Raw genomic sequence first — 20560 nt, forward strand, 5'->3', positions numbered from 1 at the left:
CCAGACCGTGCCCCCCACCCTGCACGGGCACGCGTGGACGTGGAGCCCCAAACCCGCCGCAAGTCCCCCTCAGCACCCGCGTGCTTTGTGCACCGTGGGCCGTTTCCCAAGGGTCCAAAATAAAGACTGCTCAGTGGGGAGAGGGAATCTCACTTTCAGTTCCCCGTTCCTACTCTGTGTTGACACATCCTACCACTGCGGCGGTGGGGGACTTATAGAGAGAAGAGGAGGGGTCCTCAGGGTTTCAGCCTCTTGTCCTCTTGGGACTATGCACAGCTGCCAGCTGGACGCAATGGCTCGAGCTTACCGCTTTAAAACTTTTGTGCACTGGCCAGCCCAGCTCCAGCGATTACTTAGATCACGGAGAAATACTAGAAACCCACATCCTCTCTGGTGACATTCACCAAAAATGAGCAAGCAGCCTCTGGGCAGCAGGAATCTTTCCCCCTTCCCCCCCTCCCCAACTTCAACGCTCTCCGGTTGTGCCGCAGTTTGGTCCCAGTGCACCTCCTGCCCCTCTGTGCTCCCCACATCCCCTTACAGGGCACCGTGCTTCCAGATCCCATTTCAGATTCTGGTTGTTTCATAAAATACCATGGCAGTCTTCCAAGCAGGTTACAAAGAAAAATATGACTGTGTCTGTTTTCCGATAATGACCCTCATCTCTGGCTACCACCGACCCACCCCACTGCAGGGCCCAACCCTGGATCATAGAATGATAGAATAACAGAATATCTCGAATTGGAAGGGACCCACGAGGATCATCAGGTCCAATTCCCTGCCCCACACCGGACCACACAAAAATCAGAGCGTACGACTGAGACTGTTGTCTGGTCGTCCCCTCAACTCCAGCACTTGGGGCCGTGACCGCTGCCCTGGACAGCCTGTTCCGTGCCCACAGCCTTCTGGTGAAGAACCTTTTTCCCAGCACACTCCCGATGCTCCCCTTGGAGGATGCGTACCCGCAGAGCATCGCTCTGCCGGGTGAGGGATCCTTTCCGCCCCTTCCTGAGCCTCCGGTAGCTGTTGGTTCAATAAAGGCTGCAAAAATAGGAGCGCCGGAGACAGGGTCCGCAGCGGCTCAGCTCGGTTCCCTGCCGGCTGACCACAGCCACAAGGTGTTTGTTCTTTTGGTGTCGGGAGCAGCCCGTGGAGCTCAGCCCCCCTTCCAGTCCCAGCGCGGCGCGTGGAGTGTGACTCAGGATCGGTGTGAGATTACTCGTTAATTGTAGCGCAAATCCGTTCTTTCAAAAGCATTACGGGGCTGACGTTTCTTTTGTCGATACAGGCCAGTATTCAGATTACACGGACACTAATCAAATAAGCCGGGTTATTGCCTTTGTCAACATGTTCATAAGGATTTTCTGCCAGGCGTTAAAGGCATTTATATGGAACGACATCTTTCAAAAGCAATGTTGCTGTCCGGATTTGGGGAATATTTGCTTCTGACAAGACGTGTGATGGCTGTATTTGCCATACCAGCTGTGCTTCAAACCTCGAATTCCTCATTTTGCATTCCCTCATTTTGCATCCCGCCGGTGCCCTCCGTGAAGCACCAGTTTTCGAGTTTATATTGTTCACACCGATACGCACGGCGCCCCAAACGGCACCGCAAACAGCAGCGCTATCGGGCGCTGTGAAGGAACACAGAGATGGATGCATCCGGATACTTTGATCTTTTTTCCCCCCAACTTTAAAAGAAAGTCCTCTTCCCAGCGCACCGTTACACCGGGGAACCCATCCCATCTCCCGTTCACGGCCCCGCTGCTGCCCGGGGGGGCTCCGCGGGCGGGGGGCGGCGAGACCCGGGAGAGGGGGGGGCCGCTCTGGGCGGGGAGCGGAGGTGGTGTCGGGGAGGGGGACGCGGCCGCGCCGGGGCGGTGCGTGGGGTGGGGGTGGTGGGGTGGCCCTGGAGTGGGATGCGGGCTCCGCAGGGAGGCGGCCGCAGCCGTCTGATGGGGTGAGGGCTGCGCGGAGCCCGTGAGCGCGGAGAGGTGAGAGGAGCTGCAGTGGAGGGGGGCCCGGGGGCGGGCCGGCAGGGGGGGGAGGTCAGAGGCGGCCGTGTTGCCGGCGGCAGAGACCGGACGGCACGGGGCGAAGCGGGCGGCTGCCGTCGGGCTGCTCTCCGGGGCGGTAAGAAGAGGGCGACGGGGGGGAAGCGGCGCGCAGATGAGAGCGGGCGGGCCGGGCGGGCGGTTCCGAAGGACCTCGTCCCCGGAGGAGCTGTCCGGGCAGGGGTTCGGAAGCGAGAGCCTCAGTCTTCACGGCAGCCCCGCGGGGTTCCGCTCCCTCCCGGCTCCTCGCCCCAGCCCGGACCGCTCGGGCGACCGCTGCCCCTTTGATCTCTCTCTCTCCTTTCTTCTGACTGCGACGGGTCGGTACCGTCGTGGCTTCGGGGTGATTGGTCTGATCGCTTTAAGAAACGGATGAACTTGCTTTGGAATATCTCTTCAAGCCAATCCGTATTTCTACCCAGTGTAAAGATATCCGCGCTCCTTAGCAGGATATTTCTTACTGGTTTCGCTAAGTTAGAAACTACTCTCGTCATCACTTGGAAATGTCACTTTGGTCTTCACGTTTATAAATCCTTTGTGGAAAGGTTTCTGTAGGAACAGAGTCGGGTACAAAGAGGGGAGTCATCGTCTTCACTTTGCGGTCGGAGGGGTACTGCTGCTGGAGATGGCAGTGGAAACGTCACGGGAGCATGCGAGTTTTCACTTATTCTGTATTTTCCTTGTAGTTGCTCTTGAATAAGCAGCGGTTGCATTCGTGCATTGAATTGAGGAACTCACAGACTCTTGCTGAGGAGCTGTCCCTTCTTTGTGGCTTTCAAAAAAGCCAAACGTAGCACTCGTAGCTCCCGATTCCATTCATTAGGTATAATTGTGGATAGAAAGAGGGATTCATTTAGGCAGTAGAAAAACCGGGAGGTTGAACTTAAGGTTTATTTTTTAGGAAGTGTCCAAAGTGACACCAAATGGTTGTACGCTGTTGATGAGAAAGCGCATGAATGTGGAATTTAGGAATGTTCTGGTGTGTAAAGCAGGGCAGTGCTCTGCAGAACTCAATAGAAAAATCATCTTATTGAAAGAAAGAAAAGCTCCAGGGCCATAGAAATACTGATATAAAGTCAAAGTCAAAATATTACTTTAGCTTCTATTAACTGTGAGAGAAAATAATAATAATAATAATCATCATCATCATAATGAAAACATATTTGGTATAAGGAATTATAGAGTGTATGGAAGATTTAGCAGAAGAAATGACTTATCTAAATCCCAACGTATCATGTGTTTTTCCATGTCTGTAATGCTATGAATCTTTTAATATTGTTCTTTTACAGCACTTGTTACCTGTATTTGATGTTAATAAACATCAGCTGTAACAACAAAGCAGCTTATTGGGAAACAAATTGGTTTAGGTCAGAATTCACTTTCCCTTACAAGATTCCTTAGCTTCACTGCATGATAAAATAAGTGGCTGGTGTTGTTCCCCAAGATTTCACATTATGTGGGGCTGTTCAGTTTGGTTACTGTCGTTAGCAGAGGTGACATTGGGCAACAAGCCTAGCACCTACATAAATAACATGGATGCAGTTTGCTGTTACTTCATGAAGCTGAAGAAATCTCCAGCATGAACCATGTGAAAGTGACTACTCGTTCAAATGCAAATGACAAGTATATAAAATTGCAAAATATCTTATAGCTGTGTGTATCCATACTTACAGCTGTGAGTGCATGGTTGTGTATATGTGTAGATGCATGTGAGCACAGAAATAAAGGTATTAGTTTCTTGTTGAGCAAATATCATATTTTATTATTTTATTTTAAATTGAGAGCTACCGAAAATGAATAGCAGGACTGTGAAACGAAAATGAACCATGTGTGTCTTGCACAGCAATCAGATAATGTCATTTCTTGTAATTTGTGAAAAGGATACATGAATATGAACTGTATGGAGAGAGCAGGTGGTGACCCTTTTCCCAAGTTACAGATGCTGTGGCATCAGTATGGCTGCACTGGGTTGTGCTGGCTGCTCGCTTGGCAGTGCTCTCTGCCTGCAAGTGGGGAGTGGGGTTTTGTTTGTATGGATGCCCATGTAAAGAGGAAATGTTCAGTCTCTGTGGGAACAGATGTATCAATATGCACTGTCACAGCCTGGGTCTCCCCAGTGGACATGACAGCAGAGGAAAGTTTGCATCATTACTTTCTCTGTTCTACTTCCCATTAAATGCTTTTGTTGCTTTAACATACATGTGTGCTATATGCTCTTTCTGGTGGAGTGTGGGAAATAGAGACATTTTAGGATTTGTTTTCTCTCCCTTCCTGGTTGTGCCCCGTAAAATTCAAAATACCTGTGACATTTTTGGAGTGTTGTGTCTATTGCAGAACACAGAGCAGTGCCAGAATAGCAGGGGCAGGAGGCAGACCCAGTCTCTGAATTGACCACCGGCACAGTGCAGATTAGGAATACAAAACATACCGTGCACTAAAATGAGGCTAATTCATAAGATTTACAGGCCAACAATCCTGACTGGAGAGCTACAACATGCTCCTGTTTTCCAACAGGAACCCTGTTTTTTACATTCTAGGCCTTGAAAATGCAGTATCAAAAGTAGTAGATAAGGATAACATGGTATGTGGGTATTGTGTAGGCTGGTGAGGCGTCAGCCCTACAGCATAGTGCCTTGCACCAAAAAATGAAGTATTTAAAAGGCATCAGACCACTGAGCCATAGTCATCTCCCTTTGCCTACTTGTGAATGACTTGCACATGCCAGCACCATACACCAAGACCCATTAGATCTGATGCAGTGACAGGTAGAGGGATGTGGAAATTGACAAAGAGCAAAGCTTGCTGTGGAGCTTCCTCATGAAATTCACTGTGTGCACAAACCTCTCCTGGAACTTGTTCCAGTCTTAATTATGTTTTCATCAGCCTAGATCTGACACTGAACTTTGGACATTTCTTTCCTTAACTTTAAGAGTGGAAATTGCATCCATGTGGTCCTGGGAAAAAAGTTCTGCCTCTTTTTCAGAGGCATCTCTGCATATCTTCAGGGCAGCTGCTGTGCATCAGGTGAGAGCCCTCTTCAGCTTTCCTTGTCTCCAGAGGAAACAGCAAAGGAAATGGGAATCTTACCTTTTAATCTTTGCTTCCAAGAGGCTCCTGATCTCACAAGACTTGCTGAAGGCAGATGTGGAACTTGAAGTATTTACTCATTTCTAAGCAGGGGTTTTAGCTCTGTCTTCTTCATTATTCCCACTGAAGTCTGAGAAATACTTCACAATAAAAAGATTTGGCAGCTTCATGATTCACTAGGCTGGGTATCCAGCCAAGATATAATGATGGCTCATCAGGAGCTGTCAGCTTGTATTGCCTGTACTGTGTGTTTCAGGTGATGGAAGACAATCTGAAGACCACAGAGCCTTAAAATAGTAAGGGCTGGAGAGCTGCTCCCTGAAGGTACCGTGAAAATAGAACAGCAAAATTGTGAGCATTCAGTGAGCTTGGAGGTCTCTGATTCAGATGAAAAAATTCCAGATAGGACTTGCACTCCACAAGGAGCCAATTTCTGGAATCTCAGTGTGTGTATCAGGCTCTCTACTCAGAGATGCCTCAATTATTTTCTCAGGGAATGTGCAATTTCCTTGCTTGTACCCACTATTTTGGGTGCTTGTCAAGGCAGAGTTCTGCAGCTGCTGTGCAGAAAGGTGGGTTGTTTAGCTGGGGTCAGCTAAATGCTAAGCAAAACCATTTGTGTGCACCAGGCTAGTTCAGAGCCAGTTTTATTCCATTATTTTTAGACTCAGTTCACCACTGCAGCCAGCAAATTCCTCCCTGATACAAAACTGCTTTTCCTGCTGCTTCCCCCAAATGCCTGGTACAGGCAAACTGAGTTGCCCCAGAAGCGCAGAGGATATGGTCAGAGCAGCAGCACTAGAGTTGCTCACAGGATGGCCCACTGTAGCCCTGGGTAAGAAAAATCATAGGTCTTACTGGCATTTAGTTTATCATTGCTAATTGAATTCTTCTTTTTACTCTTTGTGGATTGGAAGTGGCACATTGGCAGGAGTGGGCCTTCCTTGAATCAGATGATCCTGATCTCTGTGCAGAATTGTTGGAATTCCAAGTTGTCATTAGTGAAACTGGAAGGATGAAAGAGGACACTTAGAGCTCAGGAATTCAATGAGTACCATCTATGTGCTATTTCTTGAAGATAAACAGGATATCAAGCTCAAGATTCAGAATGTGACACATGCTTAGTTTTCTCTTACAGCCAGCAGCACCTCATCCCTTTCCAAGCTCATCCTAGACTTTGATGTACTCCACTTGGGCTGTAACACCTCCTTGAGGGGCATCTCCCTCTTGCACCTGCAGCTTGGTGCAGCCCAGTCAGGCTGGGAATGGCAGCACATGGCAGCAGCTGCTGCCTCATATCTCCATATCCATTTGTATGGCTTCATGCATACAGGCTTCTCAGCAGCAAAGGTATGAAGGAAAGGCTCTGGGCCCCAAAGGAGAGATTCCCAGACCCGGCCAGGTCTGACGCACAGAATAGTTTGCTGCAGCAGTGAGCTAATGGAAACAGCTTGCTTAGATTTTTTTGTGCTTTAAGAGGACCTCCTCAGTTTCTGGTTTTATGGATTTAAGAAGCAGGTTGCAGATTGTTTCAGCATTTGTTTGGGGGTATTTGGAATTATTTATCATATCTTTCAGAACAAGAATTCTCCTTTTCTTTCTTTGATTTCCTGCCAGCTTTTTTTCCAGTTCTAGCTTTGATTCTTCTTTAAAGTTCACAGCATACGTAAAAGAGAAGGAAACTCTGTGCAGAAGGAAACCAAATGTATGAAACCCAATAAGCAGATTTTCTCACTTTTTCATCTCTGATTCCCCTGGAATTCCCCTCACATGTTAAGAATCCTCAGTTCCTTACAACAACAGAGAATGATAAATGCTGCAGACAGAAGCACTCTGTCTGCATCAGCTCAGTTCTGCAATAGTTGTAGTTTATTGCGCATGACAATGCATGTCTGATCACGGATTCCTCAGGCCGACAGACCTTCTGAAATCAAAAGGAGTTTGGGCAGTGGCCACAGGAGTGCCAGGTTATGTGCTCCAGGGAGAACACTGTCAGTCCTGTGAGTAGAGAGGAGTAAGTTAAAAGGAGAAGGGAATGATGGTTCCAACGTTTGATTGTTTATTTCCTTTCTGCCAACATGGCAAGTGCAGGGCTCTGCAACTCAAATTAATCCCTGCTTGGGAGGCTGGTCAGAGTAGATGAAAAAATGGCTTTGGAGGGTGGGGTAGTGCTGCTGTGGGTCAGATCCTCCCAATTGCTTTTATGAATATCTTTGTGGTGTGTTTTTTTGTTTGTTTGTTTTGTTGTTGTTGTTGTTTGTTTGTTTCTTTCTTTTTCCATAATAGGATGACTGATTTGAAAGGGTTGTTGCTATGTGCATATTACACCATACTGAAATAAAATGTGAAGGTGAAATTAAAGAAGCTGTTGGCAGGTATATCTATCAAATTCATTTCAGAGAATCAATCATTATGAATCCTTTCCATTTATGATTATGAAGGGCTGAACTCACTAAGCAAGTTCTGGTTGAAAATTTTCCCTTCTTGCAAAGATATCTTTGTTGTATCATCCATACCTGTGCACTGATGGCAACATTATGCAAGGCTACCAGCTCTTTGTGATCACCACCAAGAAAAGAATGATGCTGCAGTTCAGTGTTGTCACTGTGGCAAGGAGAATTGGGCCCAGTCCTATGACAATAGTTAGCCAGGGAGTCTGTGTTCCAAGCAGTTTCTATGCTTGGGATTTTCCAGGCATTCCTTAGAAGAGCTTGCAGTGACACCTGAAGGCCGTGTGGTAGAAAATCAGGAATCTGAAAATCTGCTCATAGCAATTCATAGGCCCTTCTCTCACTTTTCGCTAGAAGTGTGTTCTTGTCACGAGCTGTGGAAAATGCTTTAGTGTTTCTCAGGAGTTACTGTTTCTTTGGGCTCTGCTGTCAGTTCTGTTGTTGCCCTTCTGCAGAAGCTTGAGAATGCAACTCTGGTGGTCCAGAAGTGGTCCAAACGTGATCATCACAGCTGTGTGAGAGCTTTGTTGCACTCCTCCATACTGAGCACAAACTTGCCGGCAAGCTAAGTCACATCTTACAGAGCAAGTTCCAAATGGTTCCTTTAAAGAAGGAAAACAACTGGAATGGGTCTTAGTAAGGGAGAAAGGGATTGTGTTTTAATCAGGCTGCTCTGCTAACTGGGTTAATTGAGCATGGGTTTGCAGAAGTCTTTTGTGGACATTAAGAGGAGAAAGGCAAAATGTTGCAACTGTATCTTCAAAGCAAACTGCTGGAAACACCTGCTAAATCACACTGAAATTTGGCAGGAGGAAGGGGGTGCAAATACTTCCAATAAATCCAGGCAAAGCAAGCCTACAGCATCATCACTGACTTTGCAGAGCCATAGATTTGATATAGACTGTCCCCAAACCACCAGGCTGAACCTTTTTTGCTGGCAATTTGTGTGCTGCTTCTGGACGCAAGCAGGCTGGGAGCAGTTGCCATAAGCACCATCTATTTCACGCGCTTTTTGATGAAGCATCCACAACTGCATAGTTCATAGGGAGCTGCCTGCCCATAGGTACTTGTTGTTTGACAGTTCTGTCATGCTTCTTGGAAATAAAGATGTAAAATTCATCACTCAGGGACATGGTATATGTGTATCAGATACTCTCTGGGGGATGAAAAGTCCATTAAACTGCAAGTCACTAAACTCATCCATATGAAAATTCGCATCTGTGACAGATAGAATATGGAGAGTACTCCATGTCTAACAGGTGATCTGACTTTAATGTCCTACTAATGCACTATAAATATTCAATTTATGTCACCATTTCAGACGTGTGTGTGGGTGAGCCCAGGGGAACAGGAACTGCTTATGCAGAACATGATCAAGAGCAGCAGGATTATGTTGTGTGAGGGGGATTGTATCTCTAGGAGGCAATGGCAGTTTCAGCGTTGCCTGTTTGAGGCAAGGGTGTCATTGCTTGCACAATACAGAGATGAAGATGTGACCTTCACAAGGAGATTTATGACAGAGTTCTGCCAACTTTGCCATGCAGCAGAGGAGTTTGTCAGATGCACAAGACAGTGAACAAATTTGTGAGAAATGAGAGTGCAGAAGAATGGCTTCTCCTTAGAGCAGTCAGCCAAAATGTGGAAACTGGTAACACAAAACAAACATGATTTTAATGCAGTGTGTCTTCACCTGTATGTAATACTTGTCCTGATGCACAGGACAACGTTGATGGGGGTTTTTAGGTCATTGAAGAAGAGTTGTGTGCAGCTGCTATTCCTTAAGTACTGGAGTGAGGTGAGAAGAGGATATCTCTCAAGGTAAGGGCCAAAGACGGTGGTGTCTGAGGAGCATAGAAGGATGAAAGATGGACTGTATGGCCAGCTTGGGAAGATAAGTGGTGAAACCATCAGTAGGAGTCCCATCATTTCAAGTGGTTGCAGATGTATGCGCATCAAGCAGAAAAGGGAGTAGTGACTGTACTGCAGAGGTGTAGGCAGCAATGACAGGAAGCTGACTGAAGAAAATGAAGGCCTGATGCCAACCTCAAGAGTTCCTCGTATATTAGGAAAAAAAAAAAAAAAAATCCATTATGTGAAATCTGGAAGAATTCTCAGTTGTGATCATTTTCTCTATCCTTTGCAGAATGTGAGCAATTCACCTACTTCAGTCTGCCAAAGCTAGCCAGCCAGTCTGTGAACCATCACCACTTCTCACTGCAGCTCCCGTTGTAGGTTCTTAATAATCATAACTTCATTTAGACCATTGGCAAAGATGTGAAACACATTGGGTCAGGATTTGGAATTAAGCAAGAGCTCCTGTGCTGCCGCCCCTTTGTCTGAAGCCTCGGTGTAATGCTGAGATGTTTCACTAGGTGGTGCGGTCAACAAATTATTTGATCTCCCCGCACAGAAAGCTGCCACAGGGCAGCTCAGATTGCTTTGTATCCATGATATTTCCTTTTTGCAGCTTTTCCTGCTGTGGGGGAGAGGAATGTGACCGTCTCTGTCACTTAGGGGATTTTTTTGTCCATCAGGTCTATGACTAATTCACAAGTCACTTAGAAAACAAGCAAAGCACAAAGGCTTGTTCAATTTGATATATGCTTGACTTTGGATGGAAGAAAGATATGTTAGGGATCTGATACACCTTACTGGCTTCTATTTCCTGCATCCTTTCAATTCAGAAGAATTTAATGGTACAGAAGGTGTACATATTTCTATTTATTTGCTCCCTGAAGGGCGGATTATCTGCAAGCAGCTCAGTGAGACAGCAAGGGCAGGCAGAGGCTGCTACACCTGGGAATGATTTCTACCCTTCCCTTAGGATATGTGGAAGCCCTTCAGCACTCAAGACTGGGGGCAAGACCAGGGGCATCAGACAGGTGGCACGCACTGTACTGCCAATGACTGCACTGGCACCAAGGAGTGTAGAGCAGTCATACTGGAGTTTCACATCCATCCTGTGGGCAGCAAAACCCAAGTGGAGAGCAGTGCTGAGGCCTGCCCTACCACTCTGTCAGTTGCTCTTTGGACATCTGTTCTGGCAGAAATCACTAGGTGGTGGTGTTGCACGCAAATCCTAGACTTGATATGCACACACTGTCAGTTTTTGGAGAAATGGTTCTTGTCATGCTGGGGCTTGTGGTCACAATTTAACACCTGCTGAAATAGTGAATGGTACCAGGCAGCAGGAGCTGGCTGGAAGCAGGTCTAGAGTCCTTCAAGCCCAGCATCCATGCTTCTGTGAGGATTTCTGGAAGAGGTCAGGACAGCACACAGCCAGTGACTCATCCCCTTCTGACATGGAGGTGATCACGTGTGACATCCTCAGCAATGTCCTCACTGCAAACTCAGCCTTGAGAGACTCAAAGAAAAAAGAAAATTCCTTTTCCTCTGATGGGACACCAAGGTAGCCAATGCACAATGCTCTCCTATTTGCATATGTAGAATTTTGAATGAATTAGAAGGGGGAACCTTAGTGAGAAGATTTGCCTTCTGAGGTTATATGCGAATAAGTAAAATAACGCTGAATTAAGAATTCCCCAAATGCAGACTATTAGAAAAGGGATTGTTTCAGCTTGTAAGTTGTTTCTAAATGCTTTCTTATGCAGAGGTACATTGAAGCATTTTAGATCTCAAATTTATTTTTTCTGATAGTTTGGAGCTTTTATTTTTTGCATTATTATTATTTTTAAAATATGGCCTCACCCCATTTGTTAATAAACAACACAGCTTAAATGGAAACATACAAACATAGATACAAACATAGGAATGCATTGTTTTGGCTTAGGCAGATCCTGTGCTGTACTAATGTGCACAAAGAAGATACCATTTTGTTCTCACACCAGTAGTGACATCAGCAGGTTATTGGGAAACCACACAATAAAACTCATCAGTAAGTGAAAGCAGAGTCCTGTTCCATCCTCCTCTTAAGGCATAACCTCTGTCAAGTCAGCTGACATTTTTTTTTACCCTTTTACCTCCTACTCTTTGTCTTGCTTGTCTGTTTTAGACCTTCGTCCTTCAGAGATTCTCTACTTTCTGCATATGTGAGCATGCATTTACATATTTCCAGAGTGGGGGCTTAGACTTTGCCTATGAGGTGGAAATTATTCTGAATTAACGATACTGATTTAGAAACTGATTTAGTTAAATCAGTGTGACTCTCCTGAGCATTTATATCACTTCAATTTAAGTCATGAGTCATTGAGTAACAAATCAATTCTGCTGGCAGAGAGTGAGAAAGATTAGACTGGATCTTCAGCCCTTCTATCTCGGTATTTATTAGGCTAAGGCCTCTTCAGGGCTTCTTGCTGTTCTCTTTAATTTTCTGTGCCTAATGGACCTGATCCAGCTCTTGATGACATAAATTAGGGTTTTTCCATGACATCCAGCAGGGAGCAGGAGGTGGCAATATCTTTATTAAAAACCTAGAGAAGCTCAGAATGGCAAAGAACACAGAACTACCTCCTTGCTTCATACACAGATCTTGGATTGAGAAGTGTAATGCAGAAATAGCCTCTGCACTGAAAAGATTTAATATTTGACATTCCAGGCAAGAAAATTCAGTCTCTGAACACACCAATCTCTTCTAATCTTATGCTAAGGGTATAATCACAGCAAGAGTCATAATCCGATTTGATTTTCTTAACAACAGCTAATAAATATTATCTTAAGTACATTCTGGGAGGGGAAGGATATAACCCTTGTGTCAGTCTACACAGATTTTGTGCATTCAGTTTGAACAGACACTCATTTTATTCTTGGTTGTGTACCTGAGTACCTAAGCTGATGTCACACTTCCAAATTAAAGAACGTGGCTTTTTCAAAACCAATCTCAGATACCATCTGCTTTTTTTTTTTTTTTTTTTTTTTTTTTTTTAATTGTTGCTGTCCTTCTCATCTTTCTTCACAGTTCCGTGAACTACTGATAGTAAGTAAGAAGGTTATTTGAGAATTTACTGAAGAAGAGTATACAAAATTCCACTGGATGAAAACTTAGCCTACTGTTTCCAAATGTTTCTTAATCCTGGCCATCAGGAGTAGCAGTACCGAGCAGCTGGGCTCCTGGACAGTGTGATTATTCCAGAAAAACATAATCAACTTGTTTACAAATCTCATATTCTGGTTTACTACAAAGTTGTTTTCCCTTTCTGAAAAAGATGTTAACAAAGCTGTAAACTCTAACCAAAATGTTTTGGCATGCTCTCACAATTCACCTGTAGTTCCTGAAAGCCTTTATATTTGAAGTAGTGATGCCTCCTTCCATTAACATCTGCATTCCAAGTGTGACTTCTTGTTATTTTACAGGTTTATGATGGAACTCACATCTTTGCCTAAATTCCTTTGGACAAGTGACAACAAAATTCTGCATCATCATTTTCCGGATATACTGGCTACTGTTCACACCACACAGGACATTCCTGAAGAAGCTGTTTTTGGCCCCTGCTTGCTGCAGAACACCCTGCTGGACACTGTAGCTTTTATTGCCCTCAAGTGTTCTGATACACGGACCATCCACTATGTGTTTAAGGTGGGGGAAAAGCAGTGCTCGGTGCTAGACAGTGTTACACTGTCCTTCAGTGTTACACTGTCCTTCAGTGTTACACCATCCTGACTTTGTAAGGGGTAGATTTTTGCTCTGTTCAGAACAACTAACAGCTCCTCCAAAAGGCAGCCAACACATTGCTGATTTATGGGCTGTAGACTCAGGGGACCTCAGTGAAAACTGTTGCCTCTGCAGGAAGAATCATAGAATCACAAGGTTGGAAAGGACCTATAAAATCATCTAGTCCAACCGTCCTCCCTTTACCGTACCTACAGAAAACCCCTAAATCATATCTCCTAGCTCCCTATACAAATACAAAATTCCATTTCTGTGCTTGAGACTGCTGACCTGCTTCAGTACTGACTGCAAGCAGGAGGGAAGAGGGATGAATAGTTTTGCATCTTCACTTAGCCCACTTGGATTTTCCCCATGCAAAGAACACAGGATATTTACTAGGAGGCACCATAAATCTGATTTTTCTCAGTTACCCATGAAAGTAAAATCACAATTGGCAGTGACTTTAGCATGATCAGTAGAAGATGGCAATCAGGCAGCCAGCTCACACATTCTTCAGGTAGCCACATCCTACTGCTATTAGTACATGGATCTACTGAACTTACCTTAGATATGCCTGTATTGCATCTGCTCTTTGCAGTCACTGCAGGAAAGCCACAGAGTTGGAGCTGTGAAACAAAAGAAACCACCATGCTGGAGAGGACAGGAGCCCCAGAACAGTGATGGAGTGAATTCAGGCAGCGTAATCTCAAGCTCTAGTTCCCAAATAATTGGTTCTGTAGCCAATGTTCATTATAACATTTTCATTTGGATGTTTGTTTCTCCTCTTGACATTTCATCTCCGCCTTCAGGGTCTTGGAGTGCATTTCAGTCACCATCAGTCTAGATGAAGACAGGGACATAATGTTTTACATCATGAAGAAAGAACAGTTTCTATGTTCTCCATAGTTCAGAGAGAAATTTCAGGCAGAATGTGCAGTATGGAAGATGCATCTATTGGGAGATATCTGTTTGATGTTTTTTGTTTAAACTAATCAAGAAATAGACAAAGAGGCTTCAGGCTTTTGCTGCTTGTTCATTTGAGTCCCTGGCACAAATTAGCCTGCTCAGGCTGGGTTACCAATGCCCCAAGAGAACTATCAGCTCTCTGGAGAATGAACCCTCCTGAAATGAGACTCTATAGAATAATTTTATACTCCTCCTAGGAATTTTAGGAATGTCTGTAGAGTCAAGGAAGGGCCTCAATGGGTTTCTACATTGGAACAGCCCTCCAGTGGGAGGCCTTTAGTGTTTTGCAGCATATGAGTTAGGAGTTGTTATGAAGCTGTATAGGTGGAATAATACAAGTGTATAGTTGTAATTACAGAGTAAATTGATAGCCAGAGAATATCTAAGAAAAGACTCACCAGTGCTGTGGCTTTCAGTTGAGATGGATGCTCACCAGTGTTGAGACTCACAGCAAAAACCCCACAAAGGAGCAATCTCCAGAAAGAGATGCTGCCTTAGTGGTGGTCAGTTCTTAAATGGGATCTAGGAGAGGTGGAGTCAGGCTCCACTCCTTCCGGGAGCACAACTGAATTACCTTCACCTGTGCTCCCACAGCCGACCTGTCAGTTGCCTCAGATGGTTAATCAGAGGTTCAGGCTGTGATCAACAGTTTCCCTTGCAGAAGCCATGACATTGAATATCTGAATTGTCTCTGATCTCTGTCTTTGTCAGTAAATGCATCAAACTTTGTGCAAGTAGATTTTTCAGAAGCAGTCCTTGGCCTCATATCATATTTGCTACTCAAAATTAAAACTAAACCTTCCAGAAATCAGGAACTATTGTTTAGCTTGCAACTCTGTGTGCAGACAGTTAATTAATGATACAATCATGATGACACAACATTGTCGTGGCACTGAGGGGAAAACAATAATTTAGGCTTGATATGCTGGCTACAGTAAAAACACAGGGATAAAGGATAAGCTGGATTCTCTGCAGATGGATTTCATGCTCATCCTAGTTCAGCAGCAATTCAGAAAGGCTTTGGAGAATATAATTTACAAAAAGATTTTCCTCTTCTTAGGCTTTTATGTTTAGATCAAAAGGGAGCTCTGTTTTTTCTCTCATCTACTTGGAGGCCCTAATTTGAGCTCCTTGGGCCAATTTGTATGCTTGGGCAACCATTGGCACAGGTGGTTCTTTCCAGCAAATGCTTTACTCCAGCAAAGAAATTAGACCTTTATAAAATCTATCCTTTCTGCTGACTTCCTCTGTCCCTTGTAGTTTTTCATGCTTTTGCCTCCTGCATCCAAGGAGCAGGCTTATTCTTACCTTTCTCCTTCAGTGTGTGTCAGGGAAGTCAGACTACCTTCATAGCACTCTGGTTTAGTCTGTTGGGCTGTAAAGCCCTTCCCTCATGTGTGGATGCAAAGGATTCATCTGAGGGATTGCCATCCCAGGGAGAGATAAAGCTGAAGTGGGCCCACACTTGAAGTTGAGTGCACCCAGGTCTACTGTTCTGCCCTTGATTCCTCCTGTGAGCTCTTTCCGATTCTGCCCTGGAGGTCTGGTTCCTGGAGGAGCTGTGTTCTCTTTGACTTTGGTTAGAGCTCCGGGTGGGTTCTTGGTATTTCTGAAATACAGAAACTAATAAATGACAGCCTCTGTCATAGCTATTAATCGCAACCACTCTGTCTGTGGGTGGGTGTGCTCGTGTTACTGTCAGACTTCAGGATTTCTCAATCATTGTTAATTATCATGGTGTTCAGAGAGAACCAGTTACAGGGCATTAAATTTATTTTCTCCCTCATACTAATTAGCTTTTATACTAATGGTCTCTAAATGTTTCCTTCCATATCCAAGAGACTACTATAGTCATACTTTTCTTGGTAGGTAACAGATTGAGTTAAAAACAGAAAAATAAATAACCTAAATACTGTTTCTGATACAAAACACCAATGAATGGCTATCCTGCAATTAGTGGAAAACAAAGAGCTATACATTGCTTGGGGTGAAACTTGGATCATACTTGTCATTAGACATTTTTCATTTCCAAACTTCTTCCTTTCAAAACAATGACTTAGTGCTTCAAAAATTAGTTGAGGCTTTTTATGTGTGTAAATGTTGCCCTTGATCACCCTGTGTTTCAGCCTCCCAGCTATGAAAATCTTCCCCATCTTTCAAACACTGCAGAGGACATAGTTCTGCTGTGGTAAACACCAAGGAAAAACCTATAAAGAAATAAATCATTCCCCATTCAAAGCAAATGCAATCAATTAAATAAGATGGGAGCCACACACTGAACAAGGAAGGCAAAAACAAATGTTTTACAGTTACATTATTTCCAGAGAATGGTCAACCTGCCACTAAAGGACTCAGTAGTCCTGTGGAGAAAAGCCTTGTTGCAACTGAGCGCTGTGTTGTAACATGTACACGGAAGGAAAATTTAATTTGAGCAATAGACTTAATATTGGGTTGTTAACTCCTGATCTTTCTCCCCACCATGACTTTGGTCATAGGTGTATTTGGATATGGACTGGGGCTTTGGCACAGACAGACTCTGTGTGAGGCAGAAAAAAAATACTTTTTTCCTCTCTCTTTTTATTTTTATTTTTTGAATTTGTTGGACGTCTATTTTGGTTCCCAGAACTTGAAACTTCCCTCTTCTTCTGTTCTGTCCCACAGGTAGATGTTGCATCTGTGCACAGTCCTACAGGGCTGCCTTGGATGAGGCTCGTACAAGCAGCTGCCAATAGCAAGGAGCAGAACTTGGAAGCTTACTTAGAAAACAGTCAGTTATATTATCGCTCTACCAGGAAAATCAACAAAAATGAGGAGCTGCTTGTCTGGTATGATGAAGAGCTTTCCAGACTCTTGGGTTTCAATGAGATAAAAGCTCAGAGTCCCCAGAATGGTAAGTACCAGACTCTGGCTGTGCAGAGGTCACTCAGGACTGGAGTGAGCCTGGAACTTATTTAGTATGTGCTGATCCTGTAATACAGGAAATAAAAGCTGTCTAAACCCTCAGCAGTTAAGAGGCCAGACCTTCTGCTTTGGGGCTTGAGCTGCAGGCAGAGAGCATGAAGAAATTTGCTTCAAAATTTGATCTAGTCAAAGTGGAAAAAACATTTTTCTACATTCCCTTTGCTGGAATTAAACACAAATTATATAGCTTTGTTTTTATAGTTATAGGTTTGTTATTTTATATGATATACAAACGAATACTTGTTTGTATTTGAGTATTAAATTAACATAGATACATTCATAGCAGATACCCACTAAATCGTTTTAACTAATTTCAGCATATTCTGTTAGCTTCTATGTAGACAGACAGTACCAGCCCTGTGAATTTACCAGGGCAAAGTGCTATCTGCACAAGAAGCACTGTATTTAGATGCAAGACTTGAAATCAGCAGTGGTAATGCTATCATACAATAAGTTCAGCTTCTGTTGTTTGGGAAGTTGTCTATACCATACTAAACCTACAGCTCAGGTTTTTGCAATTCTCCCCAGCCAATCTGTGAACTTTTCTTCATACCCCAGACCTTAGGAGCTCTCTGCCATTGTTTGCATTTATAAACCGCTGCATGTTGTGGAATACTAGAGTGCAGATGCTGTTCACAATGGTTAAGATGCTTGATACATTTCTTGGTCACTGAGTTACATCCTATCAAAGGCCAGAAAGATGGTATCATGCCAATGCATGTTCTCATTCCTCCTGTTCATGATTGACATTGTTTCACATTGAATATTTTCTATGCCACAGGCATCTATGCCTTGAGACATTGAGCAGTTTGCCAAATGAGCATGAATAAGAGCTGCAGGTATTAGCATCAAATGATTTGTAAAAAGTACTAAACTCTCAGAGTACCCCCTGCAGAAATTAGAGGCTTGTGCCAAAGTCTTTTAGGCCAGCTCTAGTCCATCTCATTTCATGAGTGTAGAGAAAAAAACATTTGGCCTGTTTTAAAAATGGTGAGTGCAGTGGTATGGTCCCTAAGTTTGTATGGTTTTATCTAGACTATTGCATACTGGCAATTTTACCAAATTCAAACATGGCTGGAGGGGCTGAATGGAAGCATTTCTGCAAGTAGCACATGGAGGCAAACAGACCTGAACCATTTTCCATAACAGCAAGGCATCTCACTCTGGCTTTAGCTTAACCACGTATCACCTTGTATGGCGTAAGAGATGTTTTTGCGTTTTTGTGTTAATGGCATGGTCAGGATCTGCATCCATCCACAATTCTAACTTTGCAAAACTCATAATCTGTTGTCTATTTCTGCAGAGATGAGATGCCAAGAATGCAATCGAGTCTTTAAATGTGAGCATTCCTATCTGTCCCACGTCCGCTTCCTGTGTGTCCCAGAGAAGAGTGCCCTGCTATGGAGGAACTTCCAGGCTGAGAAAAGCACCTTAGTAGAGCAGACCACAAATTTTCACAGTCTGGCAAAGGATCTAGAGGTCAGAATGACAGCTCGCAAAGATGATGCCCATGGTCTCACTGGAGAAAAGAGAGCAAAATCAGAAGAGGCTGAGAACAACAGGAGCAGGAAAACAGTGCTGTTGGAGAAAACAAACAATCTGAGTGAGGAACATAACTGTGGAAGCAAGGAAGAGGCTGGAGGAGATAACACACCAGCTGATTCTTTCTGGAAACCCAGTTCAGGGAGGCAGTCAGCTAGAAAGGAGGCTTTCGAGCAGAAGCAGAGTGCTTTCACTGAGGTCAGGAGGATGAAGGAGAAGCTGAGGAGTGAGAGACCCAAAGAGTCAGACCAGGAGGATGGCACAGCTCTTGCTGGTAAGGAGCAGGTATCAAAGGAAGTGTTGTTGAACTCCTCTGGTAGTGCATTCTCCTTTGTGTGGCCCACCAGAGGCCATGGAGAGCAGAAGAGTGCTTTCAGCAAGCCCAGTAAGTGTCTTGCAGAAAGAGCGTCAATAAATTCTTCTCATCCCACGAGTGAGTCACCAAAGAGCCTGGGGGAGCTGTCTGGCTTCATCACCACCACAGACATCATGTGCTGCAGCACTCTTCTCAGTTCCAAGTTCTTTGTCAGTGATTTGTGTAATGCTCAGATGCTGCAGACTAGCATCATTCGGGGAAATGTTTTCCCATATACCTCAGAACCGTGGCACAAGCAAGCAGGACAGTTACAGAATACCACTACTACTTCATCCTCCACCTCCACCTCCTCCTCCTTGACTCTTCTTCCCCCCACCTTCACGTCCTTTGGAGTGGCTGCCCAGAACTGGTGTGCCAAATGTAATCTGTCCTTTCGCATGACTTCCGACTTAGTCTTCCACATGCGGTCACACCACAAAAAAGAATACTCCTCAACTGAATCCCAGAGCAAGAGGAGACGGGAGGAGAAGCTCACATGTCCCATTTGTCATGAGTACTTCCGAGAACGCCATCATTTATCCCGGCACATGACTTCTCACAATTAGACCTGTGCAGATGGATCTCACCAAGGGACTGGGCAGGTTGGGTACAGTAGGGGGACATCATTCACTTGCATCCATTTCACCTTTGCGTTTACATTAATTTCTTACAGAAAATTGCTGTTTACAGTAATTTATAATAGATGCTTTGGAAAAATATAAAATGTTTACAAAAGTCTGAGTGGGTTGTAAGTTTTGGAAACTCAGCCTGGCCCTTGTCAATTTATTTTTGAGGAAATAAAATTGTGAAATGAATGCGCATGCAGTATTAATTTGCAAACAAAGTTTGGGGACAAAGGTATCATTTTGCAGACAAAATTTGCTTTGCTTTTATTTGATGTGCCGGTGTCTGTGCTGTACAATGTAAACACAAAAACAGCAGCCTCTTCACTGAATGTGGAATCTTTAAATCTATATGCTTGTTTGCAAAAAGAAACAAAATTACTGTTTGTATCAGCTATGGAGGTCTCTCTCTCTCTCTCTCAGTCTGAGCTGAGTTTTAAGCTCTGCCACAGTTGAAACAATGTATACAAAATCAGATCAGTCTGTATTTGCTACAGATTCTTCCCAGAGGTGGGCTTGCAAGATCTATGTGACTCCTGTAGGCAAGATAGGAGTAGGGTTTCACTCGTGGATTTCAATTTACGGATATGATAAAGAAGGCAGCTGGGGTGTCTGAGATACTGCTAGCACATGTTAGATAGAACCTGTGTTCTGCATTCTGGCTGGTAGTTTCTGTTCTGCTGACAGCTAGAAGAGGAATGTCCTTCACAAAACAACACAGATGTTCATGAATTGTACTGGATGAAACAATTTCTACCATCTGGTTTCTACACTGGCTGGTTCCAGATGTTTTAAAGAAGATGCCAAAGCCTCTCTGTAGCCAGTCCATATGAGTCATTTTTCTGTTGTCTCCTTTGGTTTGTGTTCTGCTTAGACTCAGATGCAGATGAGTTTATATTACTCAGGAGGTTTTTTTT

At 44.2% G+C, this 20560-nt stretch overlaps 1 protein-coding gene and 1 long non-coding RNA gene across 3 annotated transcripts; one reads left to right on the top strand and one right to left on the bottom strand.

Annotated features, from left to right (window-relative positions):
* Positions 1-1918: 1918 nt before the first annotated feature.
* ZNF488 (zinc finger protein 488) lies at positions 1919-19938 on the top strand. 2 transcript variants are annotated; one of them, XM_072340248.1, is made up of 4 exons: positions 1919-1994; positions 12902-13124; positions 16824-17052; positions 18427-19938. In XM_072340248.1, exons 2-4 carry the CDS (start codon positions 12906-12908, stop codon positions 19584-19586), a joined length of 1608 nt encoding a protein of 535 aa, XP_072196349.1. In that variant the 5' UTR covers positions 1919-1994; positions 12902-12905; the 3' UTR covers positions 19587-19938. The 2 variants fall into 2 exon arrangements, with proteins under 2 accessions (XP_072196349.1, XP_072196350.1); XM_072340249.1 differs by lacking the exon at positions 1919-1994 and adding an exon at positions 2074-2133.
* LOC140254056 (uncharacterized) lies at positions 13178-14640 on the bottom strand. The gene is made up of 3 exons (XR_011904046.1): positions 14561-14640; positions 13760-14036; positions 13178-13328 (listed from the first exon to the last, which is right to left on the bottom strand). It is a non-coding gene; the product is annotated as an uncharacterized lncRNA (long non-coding RNA).
* Positions 19939-20560: the final 622 nt, after the last annotated feature.

This window comes from Excalfactoria chinensis, chromosome 6 (assembly GCF_039878825.1).
Source record: "Excalfactoria chinensis isolate bCotChi1 chromosome 6, bCotChi1.hap2, whole genome shotgun sequence".
Classification (NCBI taxonomy): domain Eukaryota; kingdom Metazoa; phylum Chordata; class Aves; order Galliformes; family Phasianidae; genus Excalfactoria; species Excalfactoria chinensis.